General features: G+C 34.9%; 1 protein-coding gene across 24 annotated transcripts in view; it reads right to left on the bottom strand.

The window, feature by feature from the left end:
- The window catches only part of KCNMA1 (potassium calcium-activated channel subfamily M alpha 1), a 510,622-nt gene that overhangs the window by 198,970 nt on the left and 295,325 nt on the right, over positions 1-16,327 (bottom strand). For all 24 annotated transcript variants that reach the window (XM_074592125.1, XM_074592126.1, XM_074592145.1 and 21 more), the window contains exons 4-5: positions 9,420-9,513; positions 6,563-6,674 (exon numbers count right to left, since the gene is read on the bottom strand). In XM_074592125.1, the coding sequence (XP_074448226.1) occupies positions 6,563-6,674; positions 9,420-9,513 (206 nt within the window). The remainder of the gene's footprint in view (positions 1-6,562; positions 6,675-9,419; positions 9,514-16,327) is intronic.

Here is a 16,327-nt window from a genome sequence, read left to right as displayed (position 1 = left end):
TTAATACTTCTATCAATATTCTGGAGGAAAAGTAATATCCACACTAATAAAATTAAACAATGATACAAGAGGATGTAATGCTTGGTAATGAAGAGAACAAGGTAGTGAGAAGCAGGGTTTGGGATTATGTGTAAAGCAGGATGGCAACAAACTATATGCATTTGTTTATAGATAACTATAAACTTAAGACTGGATTTTTTTTTCCACTAAAGATACATTCCTGTTCAATCAAGTTTTTCCTCTCAGAAGGGGACAGGATGAGAAAAGATGCAACAGGTCAAAGTAGTCCATCCATCCAGACAGATAAACTAGGAAGCACTTTTATCTAAAGCAATATAACTGGTATTAGCTATGATATTAACTTGCAATAGCTCCTCATCATTCAGAGAGTATGACTACTTTTGGGCTAAGCCTGACACTCATTCACATGGCCGGGGGGGTGAGGGTGGGAATCTAGCCCTGTACCTATGGCCCCTCCCAATCAGAGTAGAATAGAAAAGAGAATTAATTTAGGGTCGATTTTTTATGCAGTGTTAAGTACCACTCACAGACAGCGATACACTGGGAACAGAAGATGACTTAAATTACCCGGTTTACTTTCAATTCAGAGTTGTAGGGTAGCAAGCACATAGTTTCTATGAATGTCAGCTAGATGGCAGGAACTAATGACACTTAAGGCTAGTACTGTCCTTGTGTTTCTCCTCTGCTCCAGTGTCTTTTGGCTAACTTGTTTGACTTCTCATCAGTGGAGAAGAGAGGAGAAGCACATTCACACTTGCGTGCAACAATATTCATACAAATTGGTTGTGGATGTTATGACAAATACATTTGTCACAAGGCTACCTTTTGCTACTAATATTGAACCAACTCAAAAGCCGGTTAAGAAGTACCACTTTAACTAGTACCCTCTCAAAACATACATGCTCTGTGAAGGCTGAATTGATTGAGGTATCTTGAGGAAAGCAAAAAATTGTTGTCTTCAGCATAGTATAAATATGATACAGTCCATTCATTGACATATTATTGACAAATCACTAAGCAGATTGAGCATTCAGAACTGTTTTCATTAAATTCATTCTAATACCTGTTTGAAGGCATTTGAAGCATATGAAGAAATGTTACTGCACAGAAAAGTAGCACATAAGCGCATATATATAAAATACAATATTCATAGGAAATTTTACAGAATTTAGCTTCTATTATATACAAAATAACTTGTAAGTAAAATGACACAAAATGCTTTAAAGCTGTATAAAATACACTAGCTTTGTAAGAAATACTGTAGAATTTGGACGTGTATTCAAAGTTTTTGCCAATAGATGGCAGAAATGCACAATACTTAACCACCAAAATCATTGCAAATGATAACAAATTTAAGGTGCTAAGAAAGGGATAGTTTTGAGACCTCTGGATGTGTCAAAAGACTGTAAATGATTATGAAGTTTTTGAGGTCATAATTCCTCTCTTAGAATGATACCCTTACAATTCAGTTACAGAGCACTTCTTTGTGCCAGTATAACTAAGGTAATGCTCTAAGTTCCATTAAAATATATGTTTTCCAAAAGGAATAAAGTGTTCGGAAGATTCAAATGTGGTTTCAGGCTGCACTTTTCTGTAGAGGTTATGTCAAAAAAACTTTTCAGGGTATTGAAACAAATACTGTTTTCATGTCACAGATTTTTAACTAAAACTTGAAGCACACTTGATGGATGGCCAGGAGGCATTCACATCATCAGCTTAACTATCTTAACAAGACACAATATTTTTTTCCAAAGCCATCTATCTCTTTCCACAGAGGGAAACCAATTTAATTCTCCGATTCACAAAAATAGCTGAATGTCTAGCAGAGATGTTGGAACAGTCTTCTCACACCAGGAATTGATACTGAGACCACAAGCCTCATCCAAAATTACTTGAGATGAATTTGAGCAAGGACTGGAAAAAAAGATCTCCTCTTTTCTGTAACTATGCTAAACGCCACACAAGGAGATTCATTCTCTATGCTGTACATGCGTCTACCTTTGCATCTGCTGTCTGTCGTCTTTTCCCTGCTGTAAATCTTGAATTATTTTCTGAAAAAATAGCATGGCTTGAACAGCAGCCTAGACTAAAGAGGATGTCAGAGAAGAAGGATGATGAAAAAAATCTTTCTATTAATAGAATCTATTAGAAATCAAATAGTTTCCATCACTTGAAATTTTGTACAGTAGAATAGATGAAGCACTGAAAGCACATGGTGAGGAAAAGCAAATGGATTGTTTAATAGATCTTTTTCTACCTTTAATTTCTTTGATTTAATAATATGGAACACTACCAAGTCCATATATTAGGCCTTATTTAAATCACTGTAGTTCTAAGGCTGATTGTTCCTCATTCGCATGTCCTTGTAAATGTGAAGCCAAGATCATATTTTACATGTTTAATCTTCCTCTAACAATACCATCCTGTCAAAGCAATTTATTCCCATACAGTCTGCTCATAAAATCAATATTTCCTTTTTCATAAGGATACAAGTACATGATAAAAGGCATTTCAGGTTTTTGAAGTGCCTTTGCTATCATAGAAGATAGAATAACAGTTTTAAGTGGTGCGTAGAGTGTTTGTAAATCATTACTGAATACAATTGGAAGATGTTCATTTGTTGCATGGCTCTCCAACTTGGCAGACTGTGAGCTATCCAAAGAAACAAAGATCTGAATCTGAAACTTAGCTATGATGCTCAGATCATGGTGACCTTGTGTTTAAAGAAAATGAGTTTTACCATGGCATTATTTCTCCCGTTGCAAATTTTTTGTTTTCATCCAAAAATCTTTTTAGCCTACCTTCACTTAGACCGTAAAGACAGTATCCAGACTCAGGAATGCACTGAAATCACTTGGTTGAAATTGTCGAAATGACCTGTAAAATCTCAAGAGACAGAAACTCCACCCTTTCTTTTATCATTCTTCCGTTGAGAAGATTCTTTCCACTCCACAGAAGCCTGCACTTGAAGTGGAGAACTGTCCTTCTATCACTATCAGAAAGTTTCTTGTACAGTGTTATGCAATAAATATTTATGATTTTACAAAGCATAGCTTTAATTTATATGTAAGTATCTACACAAATGCTACTGTTTGCAAACCAGTGTTAGAAAAATCTCAAGGGGATCTAGTTGCAAACGAACATCAGAAAACACACTGATGTTTGTATCTGTACAGTTTTAAGTAAAAGCCTAAGAAATTTTTATACCAACTGTCGAAGCAATGTATATCACTGAATTACAGATTCATTAAAATTTTCTTCCCTTTTTCTACTCCCCCCCAATCTTTCAATAGTATGTAGATCATTCCGTGTGCCAGTTGTATTCTGCTCGTGTACTTCCTTTTCTTATGCTACCTTAAGCTAGCAAAAATGATATCCTAGAAATCCTTTCCTTTATCAAATCTAAAAATTTGATATTGTGCAGGTTTAAAGTGCTGTTGTGCCTTCATCTGCACATTAGACAGTGAATGCCCTACTGTGTCAAGAAATATTTTGATGGAAAAGCGTAATCTGATCCATCTTGCATATTGAAATTTGTTGGCATACTGGAATCTAGGTGGAAGATTCATATATGAATTTCTTTCATATACAGCATTTTGAGATACAAACCCAACATTTTACAAACAACTGAGCGCAAAAGAGCACAGGGAAAGTGGAAGGCTTCACGTACTATGAGTTACCTAATACCTGAATGGTGGCATTTCTGAACTAGCGTAAAAAAAGGGAAAAACCCACTGGCTTTCCACTCTAGTACATTAAAATATGATACATTCAGACGATGTGTCCTCTGCTATACTTCACATCTTTCTATGAGCATTTAGAGCTCTGAAGGCCGAGTTTATTTTTGATTTAGGATGGTTTGTGTTTTTTAAATACTGTTTAAACTGTGTGTTCGTACTTACTTTATTGTCAGATAGCTAAACCAGGATACTTCTTGTGAAATCGGGAATTCAGGGAGCCACATTCTGCTGACTTTCATTCTGTCTAGTACTTAAATGAATTCATCACAGATGACTGACTCGAATCAATAGTGAAATAAACTGGAAAGACCCTGATGCACAATACAATCCATACCACGTATTGTATTTTGTCTCCTAAATGATCTTGAAATTTAAGGTATATAAAGGAATCCTGTTTAATCAGCTAGATATTCTTAAAATATGCAAAGAATTACTGGAATACACTGAATTCTGAACCTGTTAAATGATTTTCGCATTGACTAAAATCAAGACCTCCCTATTTACTTGCCTCGCTAGAAGGCTAACGTCCCCGCAATTCCTAGTTCCACAGGGACACTTGGTGCAGAAACCAGAATTTATGTGTTCTAAATCACCCTCTGCGTAAGGATATATCTCTCAATTACAAAAATTATATAAAAGGAAAAGGAAAAGCAGGTATCTAACCTGAAATTGTAAATAATATGGTCCAAACACCCTCCTTTCCCCTCCACTCACAGTCCTGCCACTGCATTACCTACAAGTATCTCCGAAGTATTTAAGCTCCACAGAGTAAATTTTGCCATCTCTTTAAAAGGTGTAAAGGAATAAATAATCTTCATTAACACACATCAGTGCATTTGCTCAAAATCTTTCATCACAGCATCTCAAAATAATAATTTGCTGATCTAAATCACAGATATGTCAGGGACCCCAACAATTCACATTTTTGAATTAGTGAATTATTTCACTAAGGATTATTTTCCTTAAAGTGAAAACACTGTTGGAATAAACACAGTGGAAGCAGGTGCAAAGCTCAAACATTATAAATAGGTCAGTCCTAAGATGACTACATAAAAAAAAAATAAAAATCTGTGCCTCAGCAGGTGATAAATGTCTCAGGAGGATTCCATGAGAAAACAGGTAAAGTGGGACTATAAACAAGGAATAAAGGAAAAGTGACACTGATGTAATTACGAATGATGGAAATCCTTTCAGCCCAATGAATAACTATAAGTACAATGCTTAACTCTGCCTACAAAACAACATAAATCTTGTAAAAACTACCCAGCAGAAACTGCTAAATGGGCAAAATCTCTCTCTCATTATTCCTGTCGGACTGCTAGTTAGATTGCTGTGTCACCATGAGTCAGTCAATTATGCAGTCACTTTCACAATGGCTATTCATCTCAAATAATTATCTCTCTGCCTCATTTTCCAAATTTTGCAGGTTTGCTATTTTCTTATTTCATATTCCTTTTCTATGGAGCCTGTGATTCCAGTTTTTGCTCTTAGATAGCCTTCATCTCCAATGATTTAAATCTCAAAGTCCTCGGAAATTCTCATATGTCGCAGTCAAGTGTGAAAATACATCCCTTTAATTCACATAATGCAAAGATTCTGGAACTGAGTTGCAGCTAGAGAAATCAGCAATTTCCATTTAAGCATAAGTTTGTTTTTTATTTACATACTTTCTTTTTTTTTTTATTTGATTTCCTATCATAATATGGAACTGTATGACATTTTCTTCTTCAGAAAGCATTACTTTGTTTTACATACACGACAGAAGTATGTGAAGAAGACAGTAATCATATGAGGATCTGTAGTGATCTTTTCTGTCTGTTTTACTTCTTTTTTTCTTTGGCGTACTAATAACCACTGATATATGTAACATGAACTCTAACATGGTTATACATTTATTAATCTCTTTTCATACAACAGTAATTCATCAATAGTTTTTTCATCTTTGCACTTCTGTTTCAAGTTGAAAAATAAAATAATACTAAAAAGATCCGCTGTTTTATTTTCCTTTCCATGTGAAACATTTAAGATGATCACTCTTTTTAGTTTTCAGGGATAATGCGTGCCTGTATTTCTGGAGAAATGGATTGTCAAATTGTGAAGTTTCATATGTTGTCTAAAGACATGGCATTCACAAACCATGACGTTTTTCCCTGAATAAAAACTCCCAAATTTTGACTTCCATTTTACTTAACTAGAGACAATATGCAATTTGTACAAGAAACTTCATATGTCACATTATGGGTGTTCTTGAATTGATGCATTTTGTCTGCTTTGCTTCATTTTGTATTCCCTTTTACATGTGGCATATTCTTTTCTAATGCATTCCTAGCAGTTCTACACAAATGTTAAGCCCAGTAAGTGTCTAAACAAATCTTCCAAATCTCTTGCTTCAGTGGATTTAAAATTTAGCTATATTGGCTCAAAATGTGAAGAAAATTTGTTGATTTCATTGTTGACAATGATCCACTTCAGTGAATGAATGGTCTGGACGACCTGTTCAGGCTGCAAGCTGTGACAATTAAATCAAATTGATCTTTTTATTAAAAATGGCCTCATGTTACACAGTACTTCCAAGCTGGAGTTCATGACCACTTATTGTAGATTATATCAATGAATCAAGAACAAAATGGACTTAGTAAGTGCTTTTTCTAACATAACCCACCGGTCTGCTGAAATGGCAAATTCACTGCAAAAACAACTTTGGTACCATTCTGCTGCTTACGAAGAAATTCTCCATCAAAATGTGCAAAGTTGAATTATTATTATAACAGCTATTAAAAGGAAAAAACTATTTTACTTACCAAGCCAACTTCTGTTTAAATATACTGACACAAACACTGGAGGGACCGTGAAGAAATCTACTACTGAGTTAACTTCTAGCCAAAACCATAGCTTGTCATTGGCTGCTATGAACTGAAAAAAAAAAAAAGATGGGGAGGGATGAAAGAATCAGATTATGCTGATGTCAGTTGCAAGTATGTGCAATATTTTCCATTCTACAATGTTAAACTCCAAAGTTAGTGGAGAAGTAACTGATGGTTTTGGTCAGGCTAGAGAAAACTACATGTCTCACCGGAAAGAAATCTGTATTGTGTATTGCTGGATAACCACATTGAGATTAAAATGAAAGGTCTAACTAAAGAGACAGATAATTTATATAAGTTGTAATGTCTGTGCTAAAAACATTTACTCCACATTTATTAACAATGTATCAGTAATATTAGAAAAATGTAGGTAGGTATAAAATATTTCAAAGTATATCACCTTTGCTATAGCACACCAAATATGTTGGCTGTAGTCTCATCCGGTATTTTCTGTTCACAGGTTTCTAAATACATGATAGTTTCCAAAGAGTCCCATTATCATCCTATCCAGAGTTAATCACCAGGATGACTCGTATAAGGCATAACTCAGGACTGCGGTAGGACTTCAGTCCTTCCAATTGTGCCAGGGATGAGGTCATTTTTCTCTCCTGACTACGATATCAGTGCAGGGAAACTGGCAAACTTAGATGCCAAGGACATCATAGTTTAAACTTGCCTATTCATCTGTGTGCTTAAATAAGGTCAAACCACTATTCGCATTCAACTAAAAATTAAAACATATGCTTTATACAAATAAGACATATAAATACACAAATATTAAATTTTAGTGCATCATGAAGATATTTAATGGAGTGGTTTTACTCATGTAAGTCTTAAAACCTGGACTAACATATTTCAAAACAGCGCTTGTATTTTTTGAATTACAGACAACATTCATTCTCTTTCTTCCAAAGCAAATACTGATATTCTCTATTTCATTCACTTTACCTCCTTGCTTTAGAATTACTTTAAAACTTTAGCACAAAACATTTATGGTGCATACCAACTTTGCTGGAATCCCAGATAAAATACTGGAAAGGGGACTCTGCTGATGTTAAGAATGTTGAAATCATACTTAAAAAGAAGATGGACAACATGAGCTGCATTTGCCTCAGAGAATACTCAAAACCAAAAATAAATTGACATTTTGTTAGTCTGTATTACTCAATATCAATGCTCCAGCATGAAAACTGAACAAAAATACCCAGTTTCCGCAAAAGCTTTCAATTGCCTTCTGTTGAATTTAGAAGTAGCCAGAATATTTGGAACTTAAAGCTCTTTAAGGTGTCAGATCAATATTTTCATAACCTGCAATATATGTTCTAATCAGCATTTTATCTTTCCACAGGGCACAACCTTTAGGCTTTCAAAAAGGTTAAAGTATGTTATTCAACTATGAAAACAAAGTCTGTTGACTGTAAAGGCCACTCATACTTTCCTATGGAAGTATTTAAACATTATTCATTTAGGTAATTAGCGATTAATAAAAGCCCATTTCATTACAGAAGCAATGCTACTATGCTTGAAGAGATAACGTGTTCTTCTAGAAGAACTAGCCTAATTCTGTCTCCTCCAAAGAAGGATTACTTCCATACTTGCCATATCTCTGCCAGACCCTATTGCTTGATTACGTGCTAACTCATGTAATTTGGGCTTAGTCTTCATCAGCAGTTTCCAGACTTCACTTCTGAGTTCTCATAGTTGGATACTAGCCAACAAAGGTTTTAAAATGGATGTATGTGTGTTTGAACACAAATATCTTCTAGAACTGAAGATACGCTATTATTTATATGATTTTGAGTTGCAACATCATACTGGGGAGAACAGATGTAGAAGGATGAGATTTTAAAATACTTCTTCAAATACTTTAATTTGCCAGTGAGTGCCTCACAGGACATATTTATCAGAAAAAAAAAACAACCCGGACTAAAATAGCTAAAGTTTTGAGATGCTTATTACATAACTAGCAAATTCATTATTGATCAAATTCTTACATCCACACAAACTATCACTTTGTCCTTAGGAACTCCTGTTTAGTTCAGCAGGACTTCTTGGACAACTGAAGTTACACCTGTACTAGCATTTTAACATAGATAAGGAGTATTAATCTGAAGAGAATCCTTATCATCCCCACTTACCATACTTCAGTTTGCATCACAAAGGAGTTTTGGATAACACAAAGACTTGTTTCGGTTGAAACTAAAACTGAAAGAGGTATTCTAGCAGTGCATCTCACATACTGTAACTGCTAAAGCATGTTCACTCAACAGGACCAGAGTGGACTTTACAGTACTCTCTCTCCCTTCCAGAAAACACAGTGTGGATATGAAAGTATTAGCATCAACTCTCAGTGTGTTCTCTCTTACTGTGCTTTGCTTCTTGATAATGTAGCCTAAGTTACTGCTTTAAGTAAGTAGGAATGGCCCACAAGTAATTTTATTTCTTTTGGTAAGAACGTACAACATTATCACTACCACAAAATTTACAATGCATTTGGATACTTCTAAAAAAACGGTTCTTGGAACTTTGCGATTACTGTGCACTGAATCTGTTACGTCAAAAAGTTAACCTGTATTGCAGGCCTGGTGGATATCTACAAAAGCTTGTAAACTATTGGTCTCCTTAGTGATCTTAACTGCTTGTTATTATTACGTAAATGTTGTCAATTGAATGCATTTTAGAAATGAGTTTAATTTTGTCCAGCCATTGTAAAGTCAGGCTGTCTTCAAAGACCCTCCTTATCTAATAGCTACATTGCCTCCCTGACTCATTCTATCAAAGACACACTACTTACACGCAAGCCGAAGTAGAGTAGGAAGAACACATTGAAAGCCATGTCGATCTGTAATGTGAAATCTTTGTAGAAATTCTGGCAGGATTCTATTGGGCTATTTGAAAGAAAAAAAAAAAATCGGAATAAATTATCAGTATATGAGTTTCTACTCTGGTGAGATTTTTATGCATTTCATTAAGGACCTTGATTCAGAAATCACATATCTGTTCTCCAGTCATTTACAAGATACAAGCAAGCATTTCAAATTAATTATTTCATTCATTCAGTTAGTCATTCGTACAGTCTTTATCTTCACCTGGTTCAGGTAATATCTGAGAATTAACATGCAGATATCTCTAAGAAAGGACAAGCAGGAGAATATCTCAGGATTCCTTAACCCCACATTAACCCTTAAAGAACTGACTTCTTTCTATAAGAGACATACCTGTGAAACTTTAGGAACAAACCTAACAAGCACACAGCTACAGTGAAATATTACACAGTATTAATTCATGTCAAAATATAAAACCTTAAAAAAAAAAAAAAAAAAGTAGTTGCTTCGGAATACATTACCCATTAGCAACCTGGGGTACTTAGTCTTGTAGAATGCCTTGTTTGTAAGAAGTCGGTTTTGTTTTGTTTTGTTTTTTTTTTTTCCTTTTTCTCACTTCTTTTTTGTGTATGGCTATTTAATGTACTTTATGTACAGTACTATGAGCTGAGTAGAAAAGCAGCATAGCCCACTGGTAAAATTAAATAACAAAATAAATTGAGGAATTTGAAGCAGTACTCTAAGGGTTAATTTCTGCATGCAGGTTAATTAAAATACCTTTGTCTGTGTCAAGCAGCCATTGCAAATTCTAGCTTATTATGCTTTATTTAACGGTGGGACAGGTCCAAAGCATACTCTATACAAACTGGTACTTTATAGATATACTTTTATCTAAGAAAGGAGATAACTTCCACGAATATGACTAGTGATTTATTTGTGAGATTTCCAAAATAGGTTGGTGAAGCCATAGAACAATGTTGAAGTCACAGAACAAAATGAAAGTCATGTCCCAATATATGCTGATGTATATACTATATATACATAATGTCCCACCATATATACATGTATATACACACATATATTGCAAATGATCACGTATTCATTGCAACTGTAATAAAGTGAAAAACTAGAACGTAGATTGTTTGATCATTTGGAACCCTAGAAAACATCATTTTAGGAAAAAAAGAAATTCTTTGGCTTCCCGTGTCAAATAAATCACTGTACGTGAATGTAATACCAGTTAGTATAGCAGTCGCTCTGCAAATATAATGCTAGACTGCTCAACAAGCAAGATTCTATGCATTATGAATGTCAGTTACCTAATTTAAGACATAAAGGAAATTACCTGGGCTACCAGGTCATTACACATGCAGCCAAATTTTCCATTCCTTGTATACATTACAGGTCAAACAAGTTAAGTACAGCATGCCCTATCCTGTCTGTAGATGCATGAATGTATACAGCAAAATTCTCCTTGATGTACAATAGCTTTATATTTTAAGAAGCTTCAGTGCTACAGGAAATGATATTAAAAGTTTTTTAAAAAGCTATTTGCAAAGACATTGAAGTTACGAAACAGTTCTGTTGTATTTCAAATAAAATTGATTTACAAAAGCAGGCAGAAGGAAAGAGAAGCCAAATGCATATAGGACGGAAGACAGCACCTCATACTTTACAAATATGGCTTTAGCGACAAGAAGAGTGGATGTAATATGAGAACCCAACAGGATCATTTTATGTATGGCATTATTGAGACCAAAGGATTTTGTCAAAATAATGTAGGCTGCACACCGGGTCACTATGCACCCTATCAACAGAAATCAAGGAATTACAGCAGAAGAAGAATGAATAATCCTGCACCAACACAGAGGCCTGGACCCTTAATTCCAGGTTAGGTTTCTGTAAAGCTGCAGAAATTCACTGAAGCTAATGGAATTGCACAGATTTATAAGTGGGATAGAGAGCTTCATTATCTTCCTTTCCACAGATACTTGGTACTTGTCATGATTGTTAGATAAGGTCAGCTAAGGTTGTAGCTAACGGCTGTACATTTGCACCACTGTCCTTTACAAGACCTACAAGATCTGGCAAATTAGCTAATGCATAATACATCTTCATCTTGTTCGCAAAACACTTAGCAGAGCAGCAACCACAATCCTGATTTGGGACTTTTGTTTACCTAATATCAGAGCTACTTTTTTCTGCCAGTCCTATCCCTAAAGCATCCTTCATTTCAAAGATCATCTTTCTCTTTCAATTTCTAAGTTATACATTTCAAAGACAACCAAAACGTCCTTTCCTTTTTGTTTTAAATGATGATTTTGTCAGAAAGGCCTGTCACTAAGGCTAAAGAAATCATTATTTATACTCACAGGACGGATTATACAAGATTTTAAATTTTCCAAATTAAATTTTTGTGATATCCTTCAGTTTGGATTTCTTCTTTTCATCTGCAGCTCACATTTGAGCTGAGAGAAGAATATGGCCACTAATCTTTATCATTGCACCACTAGCCTGCTGCAGAAAGGAAGCCAATTTGAAACTCCTCTTTATATCAAGTCTCCCCAAAACAGAAGTGTTGTAGCTCTTAAGAGTTCCAGACAGTTGTGTGCTGGAGTGTCCAGGACGAATAATGTATTCCCTGTTTTAAACTAAAATCAGATGGCTTGTCCTATGGGATTTCATGCCTTTAGATCAGCGAAGGTTTCGCTTTTGCAGGAGGCAACAGACTGGTAGAAATGCTTTTATTACTCTGCTGTGTAAGCATGCTTCACTGTGAGTGTGATCTCAGGCATTTATACTGATAAAAACCAGGAGAAACTACACTAAAATCAATAGAATAATATTATACTAACAATGATAGGAAACATTTAACGTAACTGGATAAAAATTACAGTAATTACATAACTCTAAACTCAATATTTATGAGCACTTTGAAAGAGCATCTTTAATTTGCTACACAAAAACTGAAAAAAAAACACTGTAGCCATGACTTCTTGTGTTTTGAAAAGAAAAACTCATAGCACCAATTTTATTTTACTTAACTGTAGGGATATCCTGCTGAGAATCTATCAAGAACTATAATTCCCCTTTGCCCTGACATCTATTTATGTAATAAACTAAATGCTACCAGCAACGCCTGGGCTACACAAGAAAGATTTGAGCGACTGATGGTTTTCTTCAGGTCAACATTTATATTAAGTTATTATTTGCTGCAAGTATGTGCTTTGTGCTACAATTTAATATAAAAATCACATCTAGAGCAACAACAGTGGGCTTAGTTTGCCTAATCTGCGGTAAAGACAGAACCTTATTTGATTTTTTAGGCATGGACTACATTGTTAATTCTCTTCCTTCCTCTCCTGCTCTTTAAACACTGCTATTCGTTTCAGTTTCACATTACCTCTATTTACTTGTTCTGTTTATTATTACAGCATTTTTATAGTAATACTAGCAGTTATAAAGCCCAGTTATAGAGGTATCATAGGCATAAACTAGTCTAGTGAGCAGAAGCGACTACAAGAGAAGTAACAAAATTACTTTAGTTTAACTTTACACATGATAGGGCAAACTTTCAACAAGGTGTTCCCGGCGTCCTTAAAGCTTTTCCACAATCGACACCGAAGCAAACATTTTATATGACACTTTTACCACGGCTGAACACTTGTCACTTCAATTCAAAAGTGTTTAAATAACTACTTTTGTCACCAGAGTCCTGGTTTCAGCTGGGAAAGAGCTAATTTTCTTTCTAGTGATTGCTGTGAAAGGAATGTCAATGACCCATATTGTTTTAGTTGTTGCTAGGCGATATTTATACTTCCCATAGAAGCTGAGAAGGAGCATAGATAGAACAACAGAATGGCTAATGGAATACTCCATACCATAAATGGGGCTTGGCCGGGGGAGAAATCTGAGGCAATACCTGAGGAAGATACCAATTCACCAGGTAGTGAGAGTGACTTCGGTCATTATTATTATTATTATTCCTTTTCTGTTACTGTTCTATGAAGCTGTCTTTATCTCAACCCACATTTTTCTTTTCCTTTCTCTTTCCCCTCCTTTTCTCCCTCTTCTCCCTATCTTCTGGGGGAAGAGAGGGAACTGCGTGAGCCACTGTGTGGTCCTAGCTGCCGGCTGGGGTTAAACCACAACAATAAATTTATTTCATGTATGTATTTATTATTGTCACTTATTTCTGGTTCATTTGAAATGCTTCTAATGCATTTGAAATAGTTCTACTGGGATAATTCTTTGAATAGTCATAAAATGAGTGGGAGAGAGCAAAATATAATATATATTTTAATGTTTTCTGAAATTCTTTGTTTCTGCAAGTATATTAATATCAAACTTCCCACAGAAGAAGCTTTCATAGAATATTTCTAGCATTATGCAGTTGCAACACAGTTGCAAATATCTTGAGTGTTTTTTTCCTATATCATTTTACCTCTTGATAGGAGCTGCAAAGCCCATTTCCAACTTCAGATCAAAGCCTTGGCATGACATCGCAGTCTATGCCACAGTGCAATGACTGCCATTATGACCACACAGAAGTAAGGGGAAGAAATTCTGCATTCATTAAGACCATAGGCCAGCTTTGCAATCATAGTGACATCTATCTAGGTGATTTTACCTAAAATGTTCTCCAAAATAATGGGAAAGGTTGTGCATACCCAATTTGGCACTTGAAATAACTGTCCATCCTGCAACTTACAGTTCTCTATTCTTTCTATGCAAGGAAGTGGACTCTTGTATTTTTGGCACATGTCATGTCAGTCTGCTCCTAATGATTTTTGGCCTTTTTTTTTTATTCTTCTTTTTAATGACAAGGCCTGCACAGGCTAAGATGGATGACAATTTTTATCTATGTATAATTATATATGAAAATGTGGAAGGGTAGTTTTAAGATATATTAATCTAGTGACATTTTGCCAAGTGTTTGAAGATAAATTCTATGTAAAACATTCATAAACCACCACAAAAGAAAAAAACTTCTACTGCAACTTCAGGAAAGTACTGATGTTAATATTGTATCACAGCTGCTACATCTTTGGAACTTTAAGAAGTTACTGAAACTTTTAGAAATTCAGAGAATTATCCTAATTTACAATTTTAATTTTTGGAAGTAAAGTTGTCTTCTGAATGGTGGAGGAAAAGCATTGACATTATATGAAATATATTTTAATTCTTAATAATAATTAAATAAAATGTAAATTCAAAAAAGTTGGAACTAAAAAAAAAAATGTTAAAAACTTAACGTGCCCAAGAAAGAAATACATCTAACTGATACTACAAAAAATTAGGAAGTTTTTAATTTTCTCTACTCATGACAGTTTTTAGACTGCACAATAGTACATTATCTGAATAGAAACTGCACATTTTCAATGGACATTCAGAAGGAATGTCCACTGATGACAAAGAATTTTAAAATCAAATTATACTTATGTACAGAAATACTGGTAGAGGCTGCTAAAATATAATCAACATGCATAAATAATTGAGAGAAACCACTTAATATTTAGAAGCTCTTTAGTATCTCATTATTTAAAGACATTCCATTCACTTCTCACTTTCAAATTGTATTTGAATGCAATTAATATGTATTAATTTAGGCACATAAGTCTTCTTGGTTCATAGAACTGTCTATAGTGGTCTTTTTTTTTCTAGTCTATCTTGTTTTACTGGAACCTCCTCTGTAATACTGAATTCCCTCAAATTTATTTATAAAACAAATCCAATGTTATGAAGCATAGAGTAAAAAATAAGTTTGGCACAAATTTGACATAACAGTGTCCATCTATACTCCTTTAATACATATTTTTAACAGTACAGAAAAAAAAGGGGGGTTATGGTTAGGCTTTTCAACTGTGTTTCAGTGATGTAGTGCGAAAGTAAAACTAAGGGAAAAGCCATATGTATCATTTATAAAAGCAACATTCATTCAATGAGAATACTTTCTATTACTTTAACTCTGGTTTAGTTGTACAGATCGGAAGGAAATTAGCAGTTAAGATCTTCGTTACTGAAACAGGCATGAACATGTAGCAAAATTATAAACACAGATGCCTATCTGCTGTCAACTTAGTGAAACAAATACCATAATTAAAATAAATCAGCAAGACTAAATAAGAATCAAAGGTGTCAAACATCTCACAGAGTGACAGAGAGCGTAACAAATTTTTTCTTACTTCAAATGGCTTTCATTTATTAACCTTTAGTCACACAGTAAGAAAAAAAAAGTATTTTTTTGCAGTATGTGTACTGATCTTCTACATGCAAAATGCCTTGGTAAATGACTCTATTTAGAAGGCCTTTCTTTGAGTCATAACATCAATAAGCTCATTAATTTTTTGATGGCAAATGTCTTCTAAATTACTTCACTCTCACTTGACATGTTGTGGTCCGCCACTGGGGAAGTTCTGCTACTAGCATTTTCAGTTAGCACTGCAGGATATGCAGGAAGAGCTAAGTTGGTTTCCTTCCAAAATAGGAAGGGCAGCCAGATGCATCAGAACAATGCCTCTGAGAAGGCAAGGGGAAGACCCACTTGGCTCACAGCAGAAGTGCAGTGTAATCTGCTGCCACAGCCTGAAGTCTTAGGATCCATGAAACTACACGGGATCACTATGTCCCTAGTTACAGCTATTTTCTAAGAGGTTTTGTGTACCTGGAGCTAGTGAGTGAAGGAGGAACAATCCCTTTCACACTGAATTTTGCAGGTAGTTATGACCTGATAGCCAAGGATGATGCTGTGATCATTTCCTGTATCTTCTGGTCTTGTCATTGACAATGATACACTTAAATCCCTTTTGACCCCTCAACCTCCTACTCTAAATCCCTAGCTAAAAGTTTCTCCTGTGCACACACATATACACACACA

Source organism: Larus michahellis, chromosome 6 (assembly GCF_964199755.1).
Source record: "Larus michahellis chromosome 6, bLarMic1.1, whole genome shotgun sequence".
NCBI lineage: Eukaryota > Metazoa > Chordata > Aves > Charadriiformes > Laridae > Larus > Larus michahellis.
This window is presented reverse-complemented; position numbering and strand designations above follow the sequence as displayed.